The 18,585-nt window shown below is 36.9% G+C and overlaps 1 protein-coding gene across 11 annotated transcripts in view; it reads left to right on the top strand.

Annotated features, from left to right (window-relative positions):
* Positions 1–18,585, top strand: part of Mycbp2 (MYC binding protein 2) — a 230,396-nt gene that overhangs the window by 119,508 nt on the left and 92,303 nt on the right. For 8 of the 11 annotated variants that reach the window (XM_029541562.1, XM_029541564.1, XM_021203103.2 and 5 more), the window contains 8 exons: positions 2,719–2,940; positions 7,538–7,729; positions 9,950–10,156; positions 11,253–11,384; positions 13,342–13,520; positions 15,437–15,579; positions 16,940–17,040; positions 17,667–17,885. In XM_029541562.1, the coding sequence (XP_029397422.1) occupies positions 2,719–2,940; positions 7,538–7,729; positions 9,950–10,156; positions 11,253–11,384; positions 13,342–13,520; positions 15,437–15,579; positions 16,940–17,040; positions 17,667–17,885 (1,395 nt within the window). The remainder of the gene's footprint in view (positions 1–2,718; positions 2,941–7,537; positions 7,730–9,949; positions 10,157–11,252; positions 11,385–13,341; positions 13,521–15,436; positions 15,580–16,939; positions 17,041–17,666; positions 17,886–18,585) is intronic. The other 3 variants (XM_021203101.2, XM_021203102.2, XM_029541560.1) reach the window with 1 other exon arrangement.

Below are 18,585 nucleotides of genomic sequence, written 5' to 3'. Positions count from 1 at the left end.
TGGGGGAGGGGATAAAAAAAGATCTACTTGGTATGCATCACTTTTATAGCTAAAATTTAGAAAAATTGCTTCATTCTCTGGTATTATCTGTTATAAATTATCAGACATGTTTTCTTTCAGTCCTTTTAGAGGGGAGGTTATTTGAGAGGGAGAAAGAATACAGTGAAAACAAGCGCAGCACTACATGACCCTGGGCAAAGGCTTTCCATTGTAAGAACAGGGAGAAGGAGGGAGTGAAGGCAACAGGGAGAAGGAGGGAGTGAAGGCATACGAACATCATTCATTCGCACATGAAGTCACTTGGCACAAATGCTTGGCAGAGCTAGAGGACTGACAGACGTTGAGTCTGATGGGTGGAGATGTCAGTTTCATGTTGCAATAATCAGTGGTACAACTAGACAAAAAGTGGAGGGGAATGAGGATTAGAACAATGATGTAAACCATCTTGATACTTAAGATTTTCTTTTAATTTTAATTATGTGTTTATCTATCTGTATGTGTATGTACATATATGCAGTTAAGTAGAGAGGAGAAGAGGACTGTTGGAGCTAGAATCATAGGCAGTTCTGACCTACTGAATTCATTTCGTCCTCTGAAGAAAACAGGAAGTGTTCTTAACTGCCAAGTGGAACCATCTCTCCATCCCTTAGTAATCTTATTGACATTTATAAACTATAAAAAGCAGCTACAGAATACATATTTTTCTAATACACATAGAATATCTGCAAGATAAATCATATACTTGGCCATAGATAAATCTAGCAGAATTTAAAAGATTAAAGGTGTGAAATCAGAGCAGGAGAGATGGTCACTCAACCATTGAGAATACTGGCTAGTCATCAAGAGGGCCCTGGCCCAGTTCCCAGTGCCCACAACAATTACAGAATGAGGGCTTACAACCACCAGTAACTCCAATTCCGCCATGGCCGACGTCCTCTTCTGCCTTTCTGAAGCTTCAGGTTCCCAAATGGTGCACTGTTCCATGAAGAAAAAACACTCAGATACACATTTTTTAAAAATTACTTTAAAGAGTATAGTCTACATAATAAGTTCCAGGACAGTCAGGGCCACCTAGCTGACCTCAACTCAAAAATAAGGGGAAAAGGAGGATCTTAATTGCCTTTTGTCCATTAAAAAAAAAATAGAATTCATTATTTAAAACTTTGCCACAAATCAAATTCCTAACTTGGATATTGTCATTAAGAGTCTTTAAACATTTATAAAGAAATACCATCTTTAACACATTCTTTCTGAAAACAGAGCTGCATAATAACAGGAGGGGCCTAGGGAGCCCTCCTTACTCTCTTGAATACAATCAATAATGTTCGCTGCACCCACAACAAACAAACAAACAGAGCCCATAACTGATGATATGCCTAATACCAAAACCTAACAGATATTATGAGAATAAATATTGGACAAATATCAGTAAAGCACAAGCATTCTTATAACACTATTGAGTTAGAAATCACAAATAGAGTAGTGTTAATTATCTTGAAGTGCAGGATTAAAATCTAGAAATCATTAGAATGAATTGTTCTGGGGTATGGTTCAGTGATAAGGTGCTCTCCTAGCACTAATAGAGCTCAATTTCCAGTACTGGAGATAAAAAGAGCTCATTGTATTAACTAAATAAAGAGAAAATCATATTATACTTTCAATAGGTATTCAAAATATATTCACCAGAATTAGCAGTTAATCAGTGATAAAAGCTTTGTAAACAAGAATGTAGTGAACATCCTAACCTGACAAAGGATCTCTTAAGAACAACCTATAACTAACATCTTACTTGGTGATAAAATAATATTGAATACTTTCTTTAGTTTGGAAACAATATGCTATGTTGTAGAAGAATAATCTATAGCTAACATCCTCCATAACTGTGAAGTCTTGAATGAGTTTGGAAACACGTACTGTGTTTTCTTGCCACTTTCATTTAATATTGTTGCGGAAGTGACAGCTTTATTTACCCTGCTCTTCCTGATTGATCATCATCACAGTGGAATCCCAGGGTACTTGGATCCATGAAAGAAGGCTAGTATATTTATCCTACTAGTGGTTCCCTAGAGGAGTACTGCTTGGGCCAGTGGGTAAATTAGGTATTCTCAGCATAGCAGTCTCCCTTTGTTGGGCTAGCTTTTACAGCATTGCATCAAAGTGATGTATTGCTGTATTTTATACTTCACTGAAAACACAAATGTTTGAAGAGCTAAGTAGTGTATGTATAATTTTTTTTTTGAGTTAGAATTTCCTTGGTTAAGTTTTTAAGAATCAGAAAAAAAATAAAAAAAACAGTTGATCTAAGATTCCTACATAAACTGGTATATAACATTTTGTGACCTTAGTAAAATGGTATTACAAAAGTGCAATTCCTATTCTTTATTTTTGTGTAAAGTAGTTCCACTGCTTACAGACTGTGTGTTTTGATAGATTCCAATGAGAGTCCTTCAACATCTCACAATGAAAGATGCTAGGAAGAATGTGATTGTATAGACAAACACATGTATGGCCATTGGGTTGCAATAGGACTGGAAGTAAACTTTTCTTGAGTCTTCTTCCGCATTATTACTAGATAATGGTTTAATTGTCTTTTACTGTATTGATGTGCTTTTATCCAGTATTGAAGCCATTTAGATGACTGGGTGATATACACGGGTATATATGAAGAAACTTGGTTTACAGTGATCAGTATTTAAGGGTTACTTTTGTTCTTACAAGGATATCCAGGAAGCAAACTTTAAGACATCGAGTAGCCGGCTCCTTGCAGCTGTTATGTCAGCTCTGTGTCACACATCTGTGAAGCTGACTTCTCTCTTCCCTATTGCATATGATGGAGAAGTGTTGCTGCGATCGATTGTTAAACAAGTCAGCACGGAGAACGACTCAGCACTAGTTCATCGTTTTCCACTTTTAGTGGGACATATGGAAAAGCTCAGCCAGGTATGTCGTTTTTGGAAATCTCTTACAATGGAGGAATAAAACAACAATAAGTAGAGACATTCATAGATTGGTACCTCATCTTCCTTATTAAAAAAATATTATATTTGCAAATGGTTATTTGTTTTTATAATAAGTTATTCTCTATTTCTCATGCTTATGTGAAAAAGTCTTACTCTTTTATTGCCATGACAAAACACCACAAGGAAGGCATCTTATAGAAGAAGCACTTAATTGGGGGCTTGCTACAGTTTCAGAGGGTAATGAGCCAATGATCATCATGGCAGGGAGCATAGAAACAGGCAGGCCTGCCATCCACTAGCAGAAGGCAGAGAGAAACTGGGCTTTGTGTGGGCTTTTGAAACCTTGAAGTTCACCTCAGTGAGACACAGCTCCTCTCACAAGGTCAGACCTCTCCAACAATGCTCCATGTCCTAATCCTTTCAAGTGGCTCCACTGGCTGGGAACCAAGCACTCAATCCTACGAGCCTATGGGGGCCATTGTTAACTGTAATGAGCAGTCTTATTCTAAATGACAGCTCACCTCTAAAGTGTGATTAGACAGTAAATATGTATATAATTGTTTATTGCTGTTTCATTTGAAAGTAAGTTACACTGCAGAGACTCAACGTGCCAGGATGGGGGATACCCAGGGAAGGATGGGCACAAACATCTCAGAGAAGAAGGGGAGGGAAATGGGAGTAGGGACTCTTGGGGGGGGGGGACCAAGTAGGAGAGGGGAAAGCAATCAGATATAAAATGAATAAATCAATTAATGACAAGAAAAGGAAGTAAGTTACAGAGCATAAGCAATCTTTTCTGTTCTAAATAGGATTATCAAAGTGGCACAGTACTTAAGAGTGCTTTGCTGCCAAGCAGGAGTTCAGTGTGATCCAGACCCTCCATGTTTGGAGGAGATCCAGCACTTAACACACTGTCAGAGCTCTGACTATTACGAGCATGCATACACACACCTCCATACATACACATGCACACACAAAATACAAGACTGGATAAAATACATAAGAAATAAATAACTTCTGAAATGGGTTTTATAAATTATGCTGGCATGTTAAACATAGGAAACACTTAGTGACTGCTATTGCAATGTTAGAAAGCCCTATTTAAAAAAAAAATCAATGACACATATTTTTGTAGGGTCTAGTAGAAATTTAAAGTAATTTAAGAGCCAGCATTGGAAAACATTAGCCTTATTAGTTATTAATGAATGCCAGGGCAAGAAATACTCAGATAGTAATTTGTTTCTAAAAAAATTTATAAAAAGTTAAAATCTATTCTTTAAATTTCAATGCTGGTGAGATTATGAATATACTAACCTTAATCTTATAGACAGCTGTTTGCAATTTAAATTAGTCTAAATATCTTTTTCAACCTTTTAGCAAGTATTTATTGCACACTTATTTACTGTAATTTTAATTAGGTTATGGTTGAAGTGGGTAAAAAAAATTTACCAGATATTTTCAGGTGATAAACTGTCATTTCACTATTGCTTGCTGTCAGTGTTTTCAGAGAGAACTGGAAGTGTAATTGGAAAACTGAAGCTCTGTGTGTATTTGCTAAAAAGAAAGTAATAATTAAGTATGTGTTTAAATTAAAGTCTTTGAAAATATACCACAATTAATACATATTCTTTTTCTGTTTTTTTAATAACTTAAATTTTTTATAAAAAAATTTTTATACATAATTGAAATACAGTTACATCAATTTCCCCTTCCTCTCCTACATGTTAACATTTTGCCATGGAGTATGATCAACCATGCCCAAAATATATATATTTTGAACGTATCAAATATTTAATATTTTAAACAGTGTCATTGCCTAACTTCTCTTTATTATTTTCTTGATTATTTTCCCAGTTTAAGTTTTCCGTATTGAATGATCCTTTTTCGTTTGTATTCTAAGTTAGCTAAAACTTGCATCCATCTGCCTTAGTTTCCCAAGCCCTACAGCTATTGGCACGTGCCCTTATCTCCTATGCAGAATTTTCTTACGTCAAGGAAAATATGTAAAGGTTTGCTAGAAACTGCCAAAAATCATTTAGAAAGTTAGCTATTACCTTGCTTTTGATATGTTACTGTCTGACATGTCACATTATTAGAACAGCTTCTTCTTTTTTTTTTGTTTGTTTGTTTGTTGAACAGCTTCTTCTTTTTTTGTTTGTTTGTTTGTTTGGTTGGTTGGTTGGTTGGTTGGTTGGTTTGGTTTGGTTTGGTTTGGTTTTTCGAGACAGGGTTTCACTGTATAGTCCTGACTGTCTTGGAACTCACTTTGTAGACCAGGCTGGCCTTGAACTCAGAAATCCACCTGCCTCTGCCTCCCGAGTGCTGGGATTAAAGGCGTGTGCCACCAGGCCCCCAGCTTTTTGTATTGCTTCTCTTGACAGCTACAAACTAGAAACGAAACACATATACTTTTCTCCTGCAGACATTTCCTAAAGGAAGCACCACAAGATTCTCGGTTATAATGTATCACTAGTGATTGTTTTTCAAAGCAGACTTTCTGGGAAAGTGAAGTTTCTGGAGAAGGGAAAGATGGAAGGGAAAAACTAACTTGAGTTTTAAATAAAAATGGATTATCTTAATTCCTAAAAATTGTTAGGTTAGAAGTTCACAAAAATATTGTAATTTACTCAGATGTTAATAGACTAACTGAAATATGGGGGAAAAATTTTTAAGCACTTTTATGTATAGCATTAAGACTGTAGTTTAGGAAGTAAATAGTGTGTCACGCTGATGACAGCCCTGACTGACAGACTGATTCCCAAGTAGGCGACTGTTGCGTATAATATTAAAAAGTAATCCACACTATCTCTGATCTCCAAGTAAACACCAGTCTGCGGTCTCCATCTGTCCCAGCCCAGTACTGGGAGGGACCTCATGGTTCCATTTTGCCCAAGCCTGTCCCACCAAAGAGGGCTCTGCCTCTCCAGAGCTCTGAAATCGTTTTCTCCTCCCCATGGTCACATCTCCCTAGAGCTCAGTTGAATCACCGTGGAAGGAAAACACCAGGCAATGGTAGTTTAGAACCAACAGATAATATAATCGCTGGGCAGAGAACCTAGCATCCTAAATTCCCCAATTATTCTGTTAGAAATCACGAGAATCCTGCCACCGAAACTAACAGTCTCTGTCTATATTGTATCCTCCTTGCTCCCACCTACCAAAAGGGAGTCCCCTCCCCCCTTCCCTCTTCCTCTTTCAGACCTGGAAGGCCCACCTCCTTCTCACAGTAATTAGCTTCTTGTATTTATGGGAAAATTCTGCTACAGGTGATTCATATATAAATTTGATTTGAGGAGAAAATGACTTAGTTTCTAGGCCCCTGTTCATTCAAACTCTATTTTTTCATGAATAGTCTTATGTATAAAGCAGGAATATAATTATTATAAAAGAAATAACTTATCTAGGAACTAAGAATGTGGTTTTGAAAACTGAGTGATGATATAGCTATCTCTTGTGAGGCTATGCCAGTGCCTGGCAAATATAGAAGTGGATGCCCACAGTCATCTATAGGATAGAACACAGAGACCCCAATGGAGGAGCTAGAGAAATTACCCAAGGAGCTGAAGGGCTCTGCAACCCTATAGGTGGAACAATAATATGAACTAATCAGTACCCCCAGAGCTCGTGTCTCTAACTGTATATATAGCAGAAGATGGCCTAGTCAGCCATCGTTGGGAAGAGAGGCCCCTTGGTCTTGCAAACGTTATATACCCCATACAGGGGAACACCAGGGCCAAGAAGTGGGAGTGGGTGGGCAGGGGAGCAGGGCAGGGGGAGGGTATAGGGGATATTCAGGATAGCTTTTGAAATGTAAATGAAGAAAATATCTAATAAAAAAATTAAAAAAAAAAAAAGAAAAAGAAAACTGAGTGATAGCAAATAATACCCCTGAGTCAGAAAAGTTGAATCTCAGTGGAAGAATTCCAACTCAGTACCAAACTGTGTGATTTTTTTTTTTTTTTTCTCATCTTCGGTGAAACTGAGGGATTGATTGGTTACTGTGACCTCTAATGAACTTGAAGTGTGCCTCATTCCCTTCACTATGGGTGAAGTGCATGAGACTGTAATAGAGGGCAGAACTTTGTGTGAAGTAGCAGGTGAATTAATAATCTTTTCAATATTGGGGGGGGTCTTTTTGGAGTTTGAATTCTAATGAAATTCTAATTTCACAAATGGACGTTTCTATTGACAGAAATTGGGATTTTTGTTTTCTTTCAGAAATTGAATATAATAGTTGTAAGAGGATTAGCTGTGTAGGAATTGCATAAATGTACAAACCATTTTTATAGAGACAAGTTTTTCTGAAGTCTTGTAGAAAAATAATTTTAAATAGAATGACTAATTGTCTATCACATAGACACAGATTTTAAACTGTCATGTAGTTAAAATAAGAAAGTATGTGAAAATGTCACAAAGCTAATAAAAACACATTTTGTAAATTATGAAACAAAAAGAACTAATTGAGGTATAGATCTTTAGGGTATCTATCATATGGAAAGAATTGTCCACTGAGGACTCTACTCCTGTGGGATGTAAGGCAGAGCTTTGCTTCGCTCTTCTCCCGTATCCTGCTGTAGAGTGAAGAGAACATCTCGGGCATGACAAGCTTCCGGGAAGTGCTGGAGAAGATGCTGGTCATTGTTGTGCTACCGGTGAGAAACAGCCTTCGGAGGGAGAATGAGCTCTTTTCCTCACACCTGGTCTCCAACACCTGTGGACTACTGGCCAGTATTGTCAGTGAGCTGACTGCATCAGCCCTAGGGTCTGAGGTAAGGAGCGCTATTTCAAAACTGGATACATAAGCATGTGTTTCTGGAGAATGGTAAGTAAGCCTGTCTCTTTAAGACACTGGTCACTGTAGGATGCGAGATCTCATAGCCTAAAGAGGTCAGGCCAAAACCCCTACACCTCTGTGTGGGACAGTTAGGAAGCCAAGCTGTTTTTGGCTTTATCACTAGTAACTTATAGTCCTTCTCAGCACACTCTTCTAATCACACACACACACACACACACACACACACACACACACACACACTCACACATGCATGTTAGGTGTTTTCTATCATTCAGGAGATTAATTTCTTTGAAGATTCTCCTCTGTTCTCCCCACAACATCTACCCCCACCATCATCCTGTCTGTGGTAGCTTTCTTTCTCTTTTACTTAGACATCTTAGCGAAGGTCCTCTTTCCCTTAAAGACCTCTTCATATTGTCCCCGATATTTAATACTCACCTACCTCAGTATGTAAAAGGCCTGTGTGTCAGTAAAGCTTATTTCTGATGGTCATTTCCTGTCAGTTTCTTTCCCAAAGCAGGCTTGCTCTCTCTTTTACAGTATCACTCACTATATATAGTACATGCCAGTAATCCCAGCACTCAAGAAGTAGAAGCAAGGTGAGGCTAGTCTGGGTTATTCAAAAAGGCTCTTCTTCAAAACGATAGAGAACAGTAACAAGAGACATACTTACCTTTCCATGTTGTTTCTTTATTCACAATTTCCAATTAGGTCAGGGATATGTGTTTAGAAAGGATCTCTGGCTCTTTTTGCTGCCAGTCTAGCTCCTGTTTCTCATGAGTAAGGTAGAGTAATAGAACAAAATACCTGATGTCCTTTGCCTTCTGTGTGTGCTCCTGCACAGCATATATGTACACAAAATAATAGATGTTTTTTGCTTTCCTGTTCTTCTATGATTTACTCATTTTATTTTTACCTTTTAAAACTCACTCTCTCAATCTCTTTCACAGTGTGTGTGTGTGTGTGTGCACATGCACACTTGTGGTATGTATGCATGTGTACATATAGGTATGCCTCACTATGTGTGTATATATATGTAGAAGCCAGAGATTGATATTAGGTGTCTATCTCAGTCCTTCTCAACTGTATTTATTGAGGCACGATCTCACACTGAATGTAGAAACTCATCTATTAGACTGTGGTCAGAGAACCCCAGGTTATATCTGCTTGTGCACCTCCTACTGATGGGCTTACAGATATGCTGCCTTTACCACAGGTCTCCAGGATTATAGAGCAAATACTACTACCTGAGCCATTTCCCCATTCCAGTCCCATCTTTTAACTGCTTCCTCGTTAATAGAGCAGCTCATCACTTTATATAAAGTACGTATAGTTTTCTAGACAAAGTTCTTGGCTGCCTCATTACACAACACCATGAACTTGCACCTGTTGTTTTATTAATAAGTAACAAGTAATGTTCTGAGGTCAGGCTGGTAATAATAAACAAATTGTGTTTAAAGAACAAAAAGCTCCAAAGCTTTGCTCTGTCTATACTTACATATACAAATTCATATGAAGGCTGGGCAGAATCTCTGTCTTACCTATACCATAGTTTATGTAACTGTGCTAAGATATTTGTAAACTTTCTCGTTGGAATAAATCCCAAAAGTAGAAATTGCACATCTTGTTCTGTAGCCAACATAACAAAATTTAAGTATCAAATATTATGTTTGATACATTTTGTGAATTATTGTTATTTTCCTCTTTCTACTGCCTTTCTTAGCCATGTTTTATAACTTACCTGAATGTTTTAACTGATTTTGATGCTTCTGTTGTTTGTTTTCCTCCCAAAAAGATGGTGAGTTTTTTTTTGAAAATATTTTTTAATTATTTTATTAGATATTTTCTTCATTTACATTTCAAATGCTATCCCTAATGTCCCCTATACCCTCCCCCCACCCTGCTCCCCTACCCACCCACTCCCACTTCTTGGCCCTGGCATTCCCCTGTATGGGGATATAAAGTTTGCAAGAACAAGGGGCCTCTCTTCCCAATGATGGCTGAATATGCCAAAAGTAGCAAGGGAAAAGGGTCAAGTAACATATATGTAGCAGAAAATATTTTTTTAATATGAGATACATCATTCAAATGGATGTTTAATATCTAACATGTGTCCACTAAATATTTTGTTTCAGCTGTTACTCATAATACTCAGGTTTACAACTGCTAATGGAATTGTGTGTGTTGTTTATAGGTTGATGGACTTAATTCTCTTCACTCTGTCAAAGCCAGTGCTAACCGATTCACAAAAACAAGTCAGGGAAGAAGTTGGAACACTGGAAATGGGTCCCCTGATGCAATCTGTTTTGCAGTAGACAAACCTGGAATTGTTGTTGTTGGTTTCGCTGTCTATGGAGGAGGTGGTATCCATGAGTATGAGTTGGAGGTGTTGGTTGATGATGTGAGTATCACACTTGCAGGATTTTTCTTGCTGTGTGGTCATCAGAGTTTATGACTTAGTCATCTTAGTGCTATGACTTCAAACATAGAAATTTAACAGATCACCTATATGTACACTGTAAACTGGAAAGCCTAATGTTTGTTTGGAACATTTCAGCACACTTCTGTCTTACTTTATTTTGTTTATTTTTGTTTTGGAATTATAGAAAAGGAGAGATTTTTAAATGGAATTATAAACTAGAAAGTATTTAGCTAAGCCTTTTATTCCAAGACTTGTGGGGTTTTGTTTGTTTATTTGGTTGGTTGGTTGGTTTGTTTTGTTTTGTTTTTGTTTTTGTTTGTTTGCTTGCTTTTTGCTGTTGCCATTTTTCATGATCCTAGAACAGCAATTAGGTGAATACTATTTCTTCTAACAAAGGCTACACAATTTTATCAAAGTACTAATAGAAAATTCTTACTAAAGATAGAGTTTATTAATTGGTGTAGCTCTATTTTTCTCTAATATCAAAATTATTTTAAGTGCTTGAATTTTTACAAAGTATCTCTAATATGAGACAGAAAACACAAAAATAAGTCTCTTGTAATAGCATCTATTTGGCTGATCTTTTGCTTAATTAATTTTAATTAACATCTACTTCATTAGGCTCAGCGTGCAGTCTTTCCTTGAAGATGTTCAAATACTTCCAAGACCTAAGATGGTACAAGTCAATCTATGTTTTAATGTCTTCAGGAAACAAGATGAAAGTGAATAGCTTAGAGTATCAAAAATCTTTCTTTAATTTGTATAAAGAAATGCTAATGACTAATTTCATTTTTTAATACATTTATTTGTGTATGTGAGTGTGTGTGCATACATGCATTTACATGCTAAGTGGCATATGTGGAGATCAGAGAACAGCGGTGGGAGCCAGTCTTCCCCACCGTGTGATTAAACTCAGGCTGTCAGCTTGTTTGCCTGCTGATCTATCTTCACTAGCCCATAACTAACTTTTTTTTATACAAGGCAATAAAACTACCTGAAGACATTAAAGAATTATAATCAGAACTGTTCCTACAATACGTTAACCATCTTGTAAATGTTTTTATATCTTCATTAGAGTGAACATGCAGGAGATTCAACTCATTCTCATAGATGGACATCTCTAGAATTAGTTAAAGGAACTTATACAACAGATGATTCACCCAGTGACATAGCTGAAATCAGACTTGACAAAGTTGTTCCTTTAAAGGTAATTCAACCACATTTCTTTTTAAACTAAGAGGTAGTGTTCCACGGTTAAAGAGAATGATGAGTAGAGTGGAGAGGGTGCACTGTGCTTCTGTGCGCTGCTCTCACAGAGGACATAAGTTTGAATTCTAGCACCTGTGTCCAGTGGATCACAAGCACCAGGTACTTCAGATCCAGGGTCCCCAATATCCTCTTCTGACCTCTTCAGGTGCCTGCACTCACAGGCATAGGCATACACTCCCACATAGATATGCATGCATACTAATTAACAATAAAGATGCAGCCGGGCGTAGTGGCGCACACCTTTAATCCCAGCACTTGGGAGGCAGAGGCAGGCGGATTTCTGAATTGGAGGCCAGCCTGGTCTACAAAGTGAGTTCCAGGACAGCCAGGGCTATACAGAGAAACCCTGTCTCGAAAAACCAAAAAAAAACCAAAAATAACAATAAAGATGCATTGATTATGGCTTCCCCCAAGGTTTTTATCTGTTATGTTGCTTTAACTCCTCATGCATTTACTTACTCCAATACAATATTCGAGGTAGTATACTATATTATGCTCTGGTCGTTCCATGTATCAAAGCCTGGTGTACTAGGACAAATTGTTAGGTTGTAGGGTCAGACAGTTCCAGATTCAGGGTAAGATAGAGTTAGCTTTTTAAGGGCTAAAATATAAGTAGAAAAGATATATAGTAGTATTTATTCAGTTTCAGTGCTACTATAGCATTCTCCAGAGTGATCTTTCTTAAATCTGGCATATCGTCATTTTACTACTTTTAAGCCTCTCCTATTGGTGAGTGTAGTGTCAATACTGTAGCGTCATACTGTTTAAGTAATGAGAGCAAAGCACAGCCTTGGTGTTGCAGAATAAACTGATTATGCATTAGTCTTCATGCTTCCAATTTATATCACACCAAAAATGCTTTAAGAAAAACAAAGGCGGGCTTAAGAGTTGGTATTAGTTGGCCGAGTTTATTTCGTTTACATTTCCACATCCATCACTGAGGGCAATCAGAGCAGAAACTCAAACAGAGCAGGACCCTGAAGGCAGAAACAGATGCAGTGGGCGTGGAAGAGTGTTGCATATTGGCCTGCTCTTCACTGCTTGTTCAGCTTGCTTTCTTATAGAACCCACGACCACCAGCCTGGGGGTGGCACCACCCATAATAGACTTGGTCTTCCACATCAATCACTAAGAAAATGCCCTACAGGCTTGCCTGCAGCCTGATCTAATGGGTGTATTCAGTTAAGGTTCCCTCCTTTCAGATGACTACAGTTTGTGTGTAGTTGACATAAAACTAGCCGGCATAAATGAAAGAAAAAAATACAAAAACCTCCTGGATCATAAGACATGAGTATCTGCATCTCTGTTTTCCTACATATTGTGGACAGTTATACATGGATTTTTTTTTTCCTATGTTTGTGTGCATAGTTTTGTCTCTGAGTAAATTTCTTCTAAAAAAAATGTAATAGATTTCACAATTATGGTTTTAAAATACTTAAATTATTTTAAGAATTTAAACTGACAGAACAATATTAGCTTATATTTGTATGACTAATATCTTATGCATGTAATTAAGCACAGGTACTACCTGTAGTTGTTGATTGTCAACTACTATGTCAACTACTAGTCTTACTGCTTCCCAGCTATGTTACTTTGGGCAAGTTGTTTAGCAACCGCCACTCAAATTCTTTTAACTGTCAAGTAATATACTTACCTACTGAGGTCATTTGAATTAATTCATTTAGATCATATAAAGTAAGTATTTGGAAAAGATTCTGTTATCAATAGGTATTCAGTAAGTATTAGCTATTATATTCATTAAAAACTCATTTAATGATATTATTCATAATGACCACAATATTTCAGTATATTTGAGTAGTTTACTGCTAGAGATCTTCCTGTATTTTCCTTCTATTGTGAACGGCTATAACATGCTTTATGTTTTCATCATGAAGGAAAATGTTAAGTATGCTGTGCGCTTGAGGAACTATGGCAGCCGTACAGCCAATGGAGATGGAGGGATGACCACTGTTCAGTGCCCTGATGGGGTGACCTTTACCTTCAGCACATGCAGCTTGAGCAGTAATGGCACAAACCAAACCAGAGGACAGATTCCCCAGATACTATACTATAGGTAGGTCTATTTATAGTTAGAAACGAATGTGCGCAAGTGGTGGGTAACATTTACAATGATATTAAATATGCCAAGTTGGTAATGTACCTAAATTTCAGTTTATCTTCCTAGCACATACTTAGTCAAACCCTATGAAGAATCCTCATTTTAAAATGTAAATTCAGTATTAACTATTAAAGTAAATGCTTTTAAATTTTTGTCATTCTTTCAATATCACTAAAGGTTTTTTTGTACTGCCATATATGTTGCTGATACTATTTTAATAATTTGATTTTATTTTAAAATACAAGTAGAACTTACTCATTTTTAAAATAATTATTTAAACTAGGTAACCTACCTGATTTTCCAGGTGTGGTATTGCCCTGGTTATTTCATCCAATTGAAGAATAGTTTTACATTTAAAAATATTTTCACCTGCTCAGGTTAGCCACTGGGACTCTAGACCATATAATAGTGGGAGTGTTCTTAGAGTACTTTAGTGAGCTATTTGGTAGGTAAATGATGGAAAACAGAAAATTATAATCTTTGAGGAAAAATAACCCTATTTATACATTTTTTGTTGTCTGATATTTTTTTTTGTATAATAACTTATCTATAATCTTAGTGAAATTATTCCCTGTTTCCCTCAACCTAACTTTGTATCAAGCCACTAATGTTGTACACGTAGTGCTTCTTGTGTTTGCCTTGGCTAGTCATGCAGTGGGAATTTTTTCTATCCTTAGTCACAGAAGAGGGAACCAAGGCATTGAGTAGTTAAACATTCTTCCCAAATCTCATTTGTAATGACTTACAATAAAGAGGACTCCAGGTAACAAAATACCCTCAAATCACCATAACATATATCCCCTGTAAGGGTAATAATGGGTGTCTTAGTGATATCAGCTGTCATTTGATAATCAGGTAGAGTAATTGTTTCTAAATTTAAGAAATTTTAAGATATGGGCATGGAGTTCCCATATTCACATGTTTATTTTTCTGACATTCTAATAAGTCCTTATAGTTCTTGCCTAAAAAAAGGGTTCTTACTTTGGTTGGCCGATAGATGTTGTAGGTTTAATGTGTCCCGTAGTAGGCACCCAGTTGTAGCCAAACACCTTGTTGTTCAAAATTCTCTTTCTTTTGCATCTAATTTGGTAATTTATGACATAGGTATTTGTAAAGTGTTCTACATGTGACTTCTCCTATTATTCCTATAAGTGAACTGCTGATCACCAATCTCTCTAATTTAAAGTGACCATCATCTCTATCTCAGTGTCTCTTCTTTCTCTGCTGCCCTTTCCATTCAGTCCCCCACAGTACAGTCAGCATTCTCTGATAGGAATGAAGGCGTACCCTCCCTCCTCAGTTCTCCCTTTGCTACTCTGGCCTTGAAAGTCCATATGATCGGACCCTGTTTACTTGTCTAATCCTCTTCAGTAAACTCTGCACCTGGCTCCCACTGTCCAGATAATTTTCTCTCACATTTTCCATGGGTCCATTTGTAGTTTGTTTTTAAACACAATTCAGGTCTTTCTTAAATATTAGTTAAGAAAGAACAACTTAATCTAACAAAAAATAGCACCCTTTACTTTATAGTCTGCTTTGGTTTTTTTGTTCAAAGCCTTTATCCTAAACTAACATAATTGCACATATACTGTCTTTTTTTTTTTTATTTCATGCACCTTTCCATACAGTCATTAAAAACCATACCAGGTACTTTGATATATCACCTTCATGTTGTATTCCAGTATATATGACTGCATAGTGGCATCTAATCTGAAGATTTCTTTGCATCCCCTACATCTTCAGATTTGATGCCACATATACTGTCTTAACTGTAATTGTTTTTCACTTTTAAGTTTATTGAGAGTTTCTGATCAGAAGATGATGCCTAAAGTTCTCAGTGAAAACTGTTTTCATGCTTATTCATGCCACAGAAGTGAATTTGATGGAGATTTACAATCCCAACTTCTAAGTAAAGCTAATGAAGAAGATAAAAACTGTAGCAGAGCACTGTCTGTGGTAAGCACTGTTGTTCGAGCTGCTAAGGACCTGCTGCACAGAGCTCTTGCTGTGGACGGTAAGACTATCCTTTCCTTCCTTTACTGTTATCCTTTAGAACCTGTAGGTCTTCCTTTGTGGAGAGTTAACGAAGGGGAGATACCTTTTAGAATCTCTGAGTGTTTAGTTCCTTATTTATCCATCTATACAGTATTGATTTTGGATCTTTCATTCCCTTCATACTCTGAGGAAGATTTTTTTAAAGTGATCCCCCCAAAAAGAAAATACAGAATACTTTAATTTTTTTAGTTTTGTCAATAAGAGAAACATCTCATCTGATTAAATTCATTTTTGTTTATTTTCTTGTAAGTAGTAAATTTTTTTTTTGCTATTATGAAAAAATTTTTTTCTGTGCTTCCTGTATCTATTAACTATTCATCCAAATGTCTAGTGAATAACCAGATGAAAAACTCTGTCCATCTCCTCAGATCTACTTGTCTAAATGAAGTTCTAGAACTATTTCTTCTCTGGAAAGTCCAGTTAGTATTTTCTTCTTTCTCTGTTCTTCCGGTACCTAGTTCAAACTGCCTTAGTACAACCTCACATGCATTTTTCTTGAATGGAAATGTCCAAAGGATCGCATTGCTACCTTTCTCCTGTTCCCCACCTGGGTATCTAGGCATCTTCTATACACTAAGAAGAAGTACTAGTATAAAATATTCAGGGTTATCCTTTCACCTAAAATGGTGTTCCATCCCAAAGGTTTAGGCTAGGCTGAAAAGTATTTTGTTAATATATGTCATTCGTTCATATGCAATAGGTTTAGAACCCTATATTTGAAAGAATAATTGCCCTACAATATAAATAAGTAGGCTCAGCCAATCTTTTAAGCATCATGATCATGGGTAAATAACTAAAATGGCTATTAGCAAAGTGCTTTATGGGAAAAAAGAAATCACAATAGCTTTGTAACAACAAATGCTTTTTGGAATGTTTATATGTACAGATATTATTCTAAGAGTTTTATATGTCGATTAACTTAATCCTAATAGCATTCAGTGAGGAAATATTGTTGATATTCTAAATAATTTGCTCCGCGTCACTCATGTAGCCATGTTTAAAACCATTGCCCTAGCTTCTACTCCTTTCTCTAGCGTTTTACAGGTATATATGAATTTACTATAAGACCATGTTATGAATTTACTATAAGATATACAAACACTTCGTAATTTGACTTTTCCTCTTAAAAAGTGGGAAGTATCTATTGTAAGAATTGAAATAACAATAAATTCCTTAGAATAAATTGAGCCTGTCCTTCCTTCATAAATGTGTAGTTGATGTCAAGCACAGCTTTCTGAGGATAACAGGGTAGAAGTTAGTAGAGCATGCATACAGTATAACAAACTACCTTCTAACTACAGTCTCAATGCTTTTTTTAGCTGATGACATTCCAGAACTGCTTAGCTCTTCCAGTCTGTTTTCCATGCTGCTTCCCCTTATTATAGCCTACATAGGACCAGTAGCCGCTGCTATTCCCAAGGTGTGTAATCAAATTCTATAACTTTGAACCTCTTACCACTGGTACCATTTCACAGGTCTTGCATCTTCCCTTTAATCACTGAGGCACTAGGGTAATAGGTAACAGATAAAGCGTCTTAAGTGCTAGAACTCATTAGCTAAGTCTCATTGTTCCCAGAATTGCTAATTGATTTAGTGTACATATTGGCTTCACACTTGAAGAATTTAGGAATAGAAAATCTATTTTATAAATATGACATAAAGATTAAGTTACCTGATTTTTTTTTAAAAAATTCTGAACTTGATGCCAACTGTCCAGCTTTAATAAAATTATCAATAAAAAGATTATTTTTATAGTAGTGAGGTAAGACATGAAGAACGTCATAAACTGTACAGTCTTTGGCATAATTAAATAGAGTAAAGCTATATATTATAGATCACAGAAAAGCAAGGGTTTTAAAATATAGATTATTTTGATATAATATTTAGAATAAATTTCTTTACCCACTAAAAACACATTTCTTAAAAAAATACTTCATAGAAACTGTATGTAAACTGGTACTTATAAGAGTTACCAACAATTAGGGTAGTTCTAAGTAAAATGAATTTCACACTTATTTAATCATGTATATTTTTTATATCTACTAGGTTGCTGTAGAAGTTTTTGGCCTTGTCCAGCAATTGCTTCCCTCCGTTGCCATTTTGAATCAGAAGTATGCACCCCCTGCGTTCAATCCCAATCAGTCAACTGATAGTACGACAGGCAACCAGCCCGAGCAAGGCCTCTCGGCGTGTACCACTTCCAATCACTATGCTGTCATCGAGAGTGAGCACCCATACAAGCCTGCCTGTGTGATGCACTACAAGGTGGGCACCATTCTTAGGAAGACTCAAAATCAAAGCTAGAGCTGAGGTTTTCTAATGATATCAGAAAGTGTATTTTGTGTTTGTTCAGAAATGTTACTTCTTGTTGAATATAAGGCATCAATAGAGACAGTGTGGTGCTATCGGGTTAAAGAAGACCTGAAGACATAGCCTTTCCTAATCCAATATACCCTGAATACAGTTCCCTCCTTCTACTCTTAGTTCTTCCCCCTAACCTACCCCATCCACTCCCTTTCTGCCTCTCCTTAGAAAAGAGCAGGCCTCTAAAAGACAACAACCAGACATGTCAAAAGAAAATAAAATTAGATAAAACCATCACGAGACAGCCCAACAGAAGGAACAGAGCCCCGCCACGAGAGGCCAAGAGTCAGAGACCCACTCACTTACATACTCCACCAGATACTAAACTGAGTGCTATATTACATATGGACAGGACCTGGTATGGAGGACCTGTTTTGGCTCTGTGTTTGCTGCTTCAGCCTCTGGGTTCCTATGAGCTGTGCTCAGCTGATTCAGACGGCTTTGTTCTCCTGGGGTCCTCCATCCCCACTGGCTCTTATGGCCTCCTCTTCTATGTGGTTCCTTAACCCTGATGGGAGGGATTTGTTGGAAACATTAGAGCTGTATATTCCAAGATCTCTCCTCTCTCCTCTCTCCCTCTCTCCTCTCTCCCTCTCTCCTC

This window comes from Mus pahari, chromosome 8 (assembly GCF_900095145.1).
Source record: "Mus pahari chromosome 8, PAHARI_EIJ_v1.1, whole genome shotgun sequence".
Classification (NCBI taxonomy): Eukaryota; Metazoa; Chordata; class Mammalia; order Rodentia; family Muridae; genus Mus; species Mus pahari.
This window is presented reverse-complemented; position numbering and strand designations above follow the sequence as displayed.